We start from the raw sequence: 9,220 nt of genomic DNA, 5'->3' as shown, positions 1-9,220 counted from the left end.
TTGTGATGTGTGACAATGCTTTACAATGTGTTAAGCATCTGTAATTGCAGTGTATGTAAAGTGTTATTGTTTTCATTATCACTATTGTCATTTAACAATATTTGACTTTAATCGGCAAAGTCATAAGTTAAGTACAGAACTATGAACACCAGTTACAACTTCAATGTGTTTATACATTGTTTGCTCCAGGTATATCCCATCAGTTTGAAATACAGCATTTTTGGATCATTTACAAATTGTTCATTAAAATATAAGACTAAGATGTAACTTCATAATAGCCACCCAAAATTTTGTTTCATGCAGTCATTTTCCATCAATTGATTATAAGATTGACATTTTTAGATAATTTACAAATTGTTTATTAACATATAAAAGACTAAGATGCAACTTCATAATAGCCATTAAAAAAAAGGTTTGATGCAATCATTTACCATCAATTAATTATAAAAAGTACATTTTTAGATAGTTTACAAATGATTTACTACCAAATAAAAGACTACGACCCAACTTTATCATAGCCATCTGAAAAACAAATATTGTAATTGTTTTCTAACTAACTGTTAATCAATAGAACATCATTTATAGTTCAATAGTTAATCAACCTATGTAATATGCATAGGCGTTGTGTATATGGCTATGTAAAGGCCTACAATCAACATTATAATCATTAACAATAACTCAATATATCATTATTAATAATACGATATTTGCAATAATAATGTAGCTTATTAATATAAAATAAATTGAAATCAAGCTATCACTAAACGGATATTTTTTAGAGTAGAGTAGAGTAGAGTGAGAGAGTGAGTGAGGTAGAGTAGAGAGGTAGAGTAGAGTAGAGAGGTAGAGTAGAGAGGTAGAGTAGAGTAGAGAGGTAGAGTAGAGTAGAGTAGATTAGAGTGAGTGAGTCAGTGACGCCACTCTTGACCTACATAAATTCAAATATGCTTTATTGGCACGACACACCATATGATGCATTGCCAAAGCGTTCACAGTAATAATAATAAATATAGCCGCAAGCGGCAATGGCGGGCCCGAGCACCTGCGGGCCGCAACCCGTGACATGTCGGAATCCAACAAAGCACCGACCTGGTGCGTTTGTGAAATGTATATATTTGATGCGTGTGCTATTTGTTTTTGTATTTTATTTTATGCCATATTTACTCGCTTGGCCAGGTGGGGGCGTAATGCAAGGCAGGCCCATTGGGTGTCATCATAATCATAATATATATTAACCTGAGAAATTTCAGACCATTCATTTTAAGCAAAGAACATTTCTGATACACTTTTTGGTTGGCCAGATGGTGGCGCTATGTTAGGCATGAAAATTACACATGTGAATATCATCACAATAATGATGTCCAAAATGTCTGTAAACTTTCAGATCAATCACTTAAGGCATTGTCCATTTCTGGCACATTTCCTGCTTGACCAGGTGGTGGCGCTATGCCAGGCAGGCCCATTGGGTGTCTGGATATCATCATAATCATAATATCTATTAACCTGAGAAGTTTCAGACCATTTATTCAAAACATAGAGCATTTCTGGCACATTTCCTGCTTGGCCAGAAGGTGGCGCTATGCTAGGCCTGTGAATTACGCATGTGAATATCATTACAATAATGATATCCAATATTTTATAAAGTTTCAGATCAATCACTTAAGGCATTGTCCATTTCTGGCACATTTCCTGCTTGGCCAGGTGGTGGCGCTATGCCAGGCAGGCCCATTGGTGTCTGGATATCATCATAATCATGATATCTATTAACCTGAGAAGTTTCAGACCATTCATTCAATGCACTGTGATTTATGACACATTTCCTGTTCATGTGGTGAGATATTAAAATCATATCAAATACATTACAAAATTCAAAAATCCATTCACAATTTAACATCAGCGACATCTTGGCATAATGTTTGCCAAATTTCAAATGAATCTGGCAAACCGTCTAGGAGGAGTATGTTCAAATTGATCATGTGACATCAGTATAATTGTCATTCTTTCTGTTGCCAGTTGGTGGCGCTATGCCAAACATGCATTATGGGCATGTGAATATTATCATTAACATGGTCTTCAATGACCTGTGAAATTTAAAACATTTCAAGCCATGCATGGTGAATTATGACACATTTATTGTTTATGTGGAAGGGTATTAAAATTATTAATTTCGCCATTTTGTCAAATTACAACATATCAAAAAAAAACGTCATAATTTAGAATCAGGAACATCTCGGCATCATGTATACCAACTTTGACATGAATCGGATCAACCGTCTAGGAGGAGTACGTTAAAATTGATCATGTCCACAACGCACAAAATCTCAATTACCTCACTTCCTGTGGGCGTGGCTAATGGCATGTTAATACAAAAGTTGTTTGTTTTTGGGAGTTACATACACCCACCAAATTTGGTGTGTGTATCTAAAACTATATGCCAACCACAAGTCACTGTGACGTAAGGGGACGCTATGGAGTTCCTGGGCAACGCCCGGTGCCAAGCTTTAATCCCTGTCTATTCACTGTACCACTTGATGTGTGTGCTACGTCCACAGGAAAACCAAGACAGGACAAAACAAAACAAACAGGAGACATGGTGTAATAGACTGGGGCTGGGGAGCAGTGTTATGTTGAAGGGTGGAGGTAGTGGGGTGATTATCTTAAAGCTACATTGTGTAAGAACTTCTCCCATCTAGCGGTGAAATTCTATATGACAACCAACTGAATATTACTTTCTAGCCCCTCCCATTCCGAGCGCATTTTAACTCCTACGGTGGCCGTTTCATGCCAAGGTTAACATGGCTTCCAGTAGCCTACTACGACTTCGTCCAGTGTTCCTTCCAGCGATGAGGTTACTTTAGAAAACATTACACATTGCATTTAGTTATATAGCCAGTAAACATGTTGGTTATGACCTCTATGTAAAGTGAATAATAGTTTTACGTTTTCGTTATTTTGGTAGGCTACTATTTCATTGCTAGCATCAGCTATCAGATTCCCAAACGAATGCATGCTAATGTTAGTACAGTATCAGTGCTATCTTTATTCTGTATGTACGAGATTAATAGTGTAAGGCAATGTTTTTACAGCGTAGCCTACTATTTTTCTCAGTGAGCAGAGTCAGAGATCAGTCGATGCTACGGAGGTGCGAGGGAAAGGTAAAATGAAGAGGGAAAGGTAAAGAGAAGCCAAAAGACAGCCGGTGGCAGAGGATCGGTGAGACCTCCTAGGCAAAGAAGAAGACTCTCCAAAGATGACGAGGGGAGAGTGGAAGAACTTCAAAGACAACGGAGAGAAGCAACGGAGGTTTGTGTTTTTAATATATTTCTCTGAACAGTATCAATTCAATGACACCGAAATTAGCTCGGAAGCTGCACCAGGCACGTTCGTTTTCGTTGCGTCTGCTGCAACTAGCATACACCAGAAACAAAGACCATTCTTCTAAAATTGATTTTACGCGTTGCGAACGGAACGCTTCAGTTACGCGCTTGGTGTAGCTTCCCTGTTTGTATCTCCATTGTTTATATGTAGCAATTTCTAGCTGTTGCCAGTCAACTGCATGATGTGTTGTCTGCCAGTGAAATCATGACACATATGATTACGTTATGGTCTATAGAAAATGCTTTCACCTTTTCATTGTCCATACACATAGTATTCTTCATTTTGTGTAAACACTTGAAAAATGACAAGAGTACTGTTACTACTTTGCTAACCATCTAACTTTGCTACCTAAACAAGCCTATCTGATCTTATTTTTTGTGTCTTATTTCTTTAGAGATTTGTGGATGGAATGAGCCTGCAAGAGCACATGGACCTCACCACACAGTTGCTAGCGAGGCAGCCTGGTCTGGTGTTTGATGCATTGATGATGCATCAGCGCAGACATGTCATCCCCCCACCTGTGCCAGGGATGCCTTGGTGTACCTGTACACACTGCAGAGACATGCCAACCGATCGAGAGAAAACCTGTGTGAGCCTTCTGCCTCACTTCACACAGTACTGCCTAGATGAAGGTTTTCTCCGGATTCACAGGGAGGACATCACAGTATTAGGCTATGTAAGAGAGCCAGGTGACAAGAGTGTTCAGATATGCTGCCTACAGACATTTCATTTTCTGGCTGCATGGGTCTCTAGGACAGGGTAATATAAAAGAGTGATCCCAAGTTGCTGTGTATTTTGCTTTTATGAAAATAAAATATTTTTGTTATAAGAGACCATTCATGCTGTATTTCTTATACATTACATCCACAAACTTATAATAAAAAAGGAGCTGTAGTAATTTACCTTTTGAAACACCAAATGACGGTAACATGGTCAATAATGTTATTTGCAATATATATTTATTTACAGAAAGTAACAAATTATGGTATTTACACCCATTTACACAACCCTTTCATGGTGCCTTTGAAGCAACATGGACCAGCAATAGGAATCATTCTAAATGCGCAGCCTCCTGGAAAGCTGCTCCTGTGGAAGACATGAGGTGCCATTAGACATACACACCATTTTATAGTTCAACATATTGTTATTAATCTGTACAGTGCTATTTCGCCTAGACTGAGTTACAGGCAAAGGCAAGTGCATCACATACCAAGACCTCTGCTGACTTGTGTCCGCATCAGCTCTGATATAGGGGGTGGAGGTATAGGGGGGACGACACCAAGTCTTCTTGGGTCATTGGGCCGAAGGCTCCTCTTTCGAGGCATCCCAACTCCACTCGTGAGTCTCTTGTTTATAATTTTCCCCTGCAGTTCTGAGATGTATTCATATGTTTTCTCAGATTTCAGGGCGTACAAGCTGTATCGTCTTGCATGTTTGTTGTACAGTCTTCGGAAACTGTAATGGCACAAAGGTAAACTATTACAGGTCAATTACTCATTACAACAACTGACAAACTGGAGAGCACATACCAATCCCAAACCACTGTGTGCCTGTGGGTTTACTTTACAAGACAATACTGCATGTATTAAACTTACATTTGTTTGCCCTCAGATGTAGTTCTTGTTGGTCTGTTGCAGTGGAAATTGTAGTCAAGAGCTGCCAGCAGAACTCTTGCCTCATAAACCGGGGGAGTGAAAGCAAAGCGCTTACTGGCATACATCAGAACATGGTTCTGGAATGACTCCAGGTCTGCTGTTGATCTGTTTGAATAGAAAAGAAATCACACACACATCCACATTAGTGTGTGCATACATACACACACACAATTTGTGTACAATGTTACATGCTATACCTGAAACGCAGATATTTGTGGACATCCTTCAGCCAACGCTTGTTGAAAACAATGTCCACTAAGGCTTTGTGAGACTTAGAATCTCTCTCGATCCACTCCTTCCCATCTCCCAGATCGCTGTGTTGGCAGCTTCCCATTTGCCACGTGTGGATGTTGCAGACATGGTGACAAATGCCAATCCAAAGTGCCTGTGCAAAAAATACAAATATAATACATAATATATAAAACAAATTGTTATACAGAAAAGGGTCCCAATAGTACAAATATATATATAGATATAGTGGAAGCTACCAGCTACAATCAGTACAATAACAATCCTGCTTACAAGGAACTGCTCTTTGGTGTCAGCAGTCTTGCAAGACCACCAAAAATGGTTGACGATGTCCTTCAACCAGTGGAGGAGAATGGACTGTCCTTTCACCTTCCCTGCCTTTGGGAAATAAAAACAAAATACTGAGGTATTTCAGAAATTGTCCATGGAGAGCTAAGAAAATGCATATTTCATCCCAACAGTAAACTACAGCCAATGATTCCCATGAGTCTTGAAACTTACAGCAGCAAGTTTCTTGGCCAGATTCTTGGCACCGTGCCACATGTCCAGACTGTGATGAATTCCAAGGTCCTTGTATTTGCCTTTATCTGGGTCTGTGAAGTGGGAAATCATAGCATTTCACAACATCTCTTTTTGCAATATTTGTATTCATATATGTTATCAGAGGAGCACTTACTCATAAGGGCTCCAATCTGGATATGAGCATCTGTGCAGATCTCCACCAGCTTTATCTCTCTGGAAAGCTTGTCCACAGTCTGGATAAATCCCTCCTTCTCCATGATGTTGGAGTTCCACGATGTATGCCGCTTGTCTATTGTTGCTACATGAATGATTTCCTTGGTGTCAAGCTCCATCGTGGTGTAGCTGCAGTACTGGGCACAATGCCCTGGTGAATCATTTCTGCCATCCCCTGTAAAAACCCAGGCATATTTCGTAGTAAGATTATATAATAAATATATGTCATTGCTGCAAGTAATTTATACATGCACCATTTCAACATACCTAGCACCACAACGTCTTTCCCTTGAAGGCGACGGATGGCCTCGGTATTCCTTTCTTCCCAGTATTCCTTGACTGCGTCAACACAGTATGTGTCTTGGATTGTGCAAAATGTGTTTGGGTTCACCATGCCCATGTTCATGAATTTAAACAATAGGGAAACCTTCCCATAGTTGTTCCCCGACAACAAAATGTTGGTGGATAGAAGGAAATCCCCAGCTTGCATCCCAAACTTCATCACAGGCTGCGAATTCCATCTCCACAGGCTATGTCCATTGGGACATACCTAAAAGTCAGAGAAGATTGATAAATGGATTTGAATTATACAACACTGGCTGTCACAAGAAAAGTGCTTGGTATTGCTACCAGTACCAGTTGTATTATGTTGTTACTGACTGGACTTACCCATTCCGCAATCATTGCCGTGCCCTTATAAGTGATGTTGATGTGAAAGGGGGCAACACTATCACACACCAGACCAGTCCTGAGAACACCTGTACATCTGTCCACCGGCAGCTTCATTAGTGTGACAAGCTGCCTCAAGCAGGTCTCATACAACACTGCCGCTCGGACACAGATGATATCATCTACACATTGGACCTTCAAAGGGTCTGGGTAACTGGGCAACTCAACACTGGGCAAGGGCTCGTCAGTAGGGTCTTCATGAGCAGAAAGGTCATGCACAGTTTCATCAAGCCCAATTACAGGAAGATGGTCAACAGTCTGCACTGCCTTTAATGCTCCACCCATTCTGTGGAGGCAGAACACACGGGCACCATGTAAAAATGTATGACAAAACACAACACAAAATATGGCCAAGTAACAACAGATGAGCACACACCGTATAGAAATTGGTGGAAGATACTCTTCGTCAGAGCTGTCATCCCTCTCTCCATCATCTCTTTGATGGAATGCAGATCCTTCATCTGTCCAGTCGATTCTGTAAGAAATAACATATTTAGAAAAAAAGAACTTCCACACAGTACAAATAGTAACATACCGGTATGTCTATAGGGTGTACTACTTACACACTGTTCATGGGGTCATTGAACACATTTTCATCCACATCCTCCGCGATGCTCATGTCATGTAGGCTTTGTAAAAAATATATATAAATGCTTATATCATGAAAATATACAATAGAGAACACATGTAGGGTTAGGGTATAGACATTATGAGCATTGATGGGTTACCTCTGTTCAAGGCTCTCAATTTCAGGGGCTTCTGCAATTGCGCCAAGATGCTCATCTCTGAAATAAATAAGCAGAGTGTTTCACAACATATGACAGTACATAAAATGGTAAACACCAAATTATTAAAAATATAATTTCTGTTATTATCAAACACAATCAAACAACAATCACATAGAGTCAACACAATTGTTTTCATGCAGTGACTGACCTGTCTGTCCCACTAGAGATGCTGGACACTGCTGGAGTTAATACTTTAGAGGGCTTTCCTTTCAGTGGTGTTGATGTGACTGCTCGAAGTTCTCTCTCATAGCTGGACAAAAAAGAGCAGTATGTTTGAATGTCTCACTAAACCACAAACAAAGTGCATTCATTTTATGACAGTGAAGAAAATGTATTTTGGTAGATGCACCTCATATACATACAGTAAATTGACTAAAGTTCAATCAAAACAGTTCTGTCAGTTCAGTTTTGTATTGTTCTGCATGATAATGACTTTGACCCCCAGTCTGATCAGTCTCTGGGCTGGCTGGTCTACCCTTCCCCCATTAGGTGTAATGACCTACCCTTCCTCCATTCACAAGTGTAATGGACTAGTCTACCCTTCCCCCATTCCCAGGTGTAGGCTACAGGTAAAAAAACTTTCCCTTCAGACAATCTAGTAATTAGTAGGCTACGTCTAAAATTAATAAGACTACAGGACAGGCCTCAGGAGGTAAACGTCACCCTTGGAATTGGCTACCCCAGCATTATCAGATTAGGATACATTGTGTAGGCTACAAAGCAAAAGCAATGAAAAATAACTAGGCTACAATTTACAGTGCCCTTTCCCTTTGATCCGTCACAGCACACAGATTTATGTTATAGCCTAGACAATCCTTTTTCATCAACGCGAAAATATCCTAGACGTCATTCTAGCGTTATGCTATAGTTAGCCAAGCAACTGTAAAACTTCGAATTTACACCATAGACTGTATAGGTTTACACGAATAGGCCGAATTACCTGTCGAGAAGAAAGCAGGCAACTTCGGCGTCCCTTTTGAAATCCTTGCTCCTCATGAGCTCTTTCCATCTTGGAAAAGCCACTCCAATATTTACTTTGGTCTTGTTGTTTTTCCTGTCGCGTTGTCTTTTTAATTCTCGTTTTCGCTTCCTTGGCGACTCCTTTTCATGACCTCGAGAATATGTGTGATCCTCCATCTTCAACAACCTTTCAAATCTGCCGGCAGTCAGGAGTAGACTAATCTCCCCCTGCCATACGTCACGGTGCAGCTGAGTGTAGCCTAAAAGCGCGAAAGGCGAAGCTTGAATTTCCAGGAATGTCCCTCGTTGGCGAATGTATTTCAAAGATGGAAGCGCAACATGGATTCAGCCATCGCGCGACTCGCGCGTATGTATTTGGAATAGCAGATTCTACACTTACGAGAATACTTTGATTAGTAAGTGGAAGTAATTACACATGAATGAGCACATATTTTTGAAAGAACAAAAGGGTTTTTGCTAAGAATTAACTCAAAAAAATACACAATGTAGCTTTAAGTAATGCCTTCTCTCAGGTTATGGAGTGAGGACACATAACTGGCTGCCAGTATGCATGTGCTGGTGTCCTCACCCAAAACTACAGCAAGTTTTTTCTGTTCCTCCAGTTTTGTGAAGTTGGGAATGATGTTGTTCAAAATGGTGAAATATTTGTCTCTTTGGGACCGATATTTGTCACAGTAGGGATGAGCTCTTGGGATTTAAGTGCTT

General features: G+C 40.1%; 1 protein-coding gene across 1 annotated transcript; it reads right to left on the bottom strand.

Annotated features, from left to right (window-relative positions):
* Nucleotides 1–2,665: 2,665 nt before the first annotated feature.
* Nucleotides 2,666–9,008, bottom strand: LOC143101431 (uncharacterized). Its single transcript, XM_076264726.1, has 14 exons — nt 8,475–9,008; nt 7,683–7,784; nt 7,475–7,531; nt 7,310–7,375; nt 7,123–7,221; nt 6,687–7,032; nt 6,285–6,567; nt 5,959–6,192; nt 5,784–5,875; nt 5,556–5,660; nt 5,231–5,418; nt 4,974–5,138; nt 4,589–4,833; nt 2,666–4,464 (listed from the first exon to the last, which is right to left on the bottom strand). Exons 1-14 carry the CDS (start codon nt 8,669–8,671, stop codon nt 4,430–4,432), a joined length of 2,214 nt encoding a protein of 737 aa, XP_076120841.1. The 5' UTR covers nt 8,672–9,008; the 3' UTR covers nt 2,666–4,429.
* Nucleotides 9,009–9,220: the final 212 nt, after the last annotated feature.

Source organism: Alosa pseudoharengus, unplaced genomic scaffold (genome assembly GCF_046254945.1).
Source record: "Alosa pseudoharengus isolate Yale_2024_CS ecotype anadromous, Long Island Sound unplaced genomic scaffold, YU_APseudo_1.1 YU_APseudo_1.1_scf_35, whole genome shotgun sequence".
Lineage (NCBI taxonomy): Eukaryota > Metazoa > Chordata > Actinopteri > Clupeiformes > Clupeidae > Alosa > Alosa pseudoharengus.
Note: the sequence above shows the minus strand (reverse complement) of the source record. Positions and strands in the feature narration are given on the sequence as shown.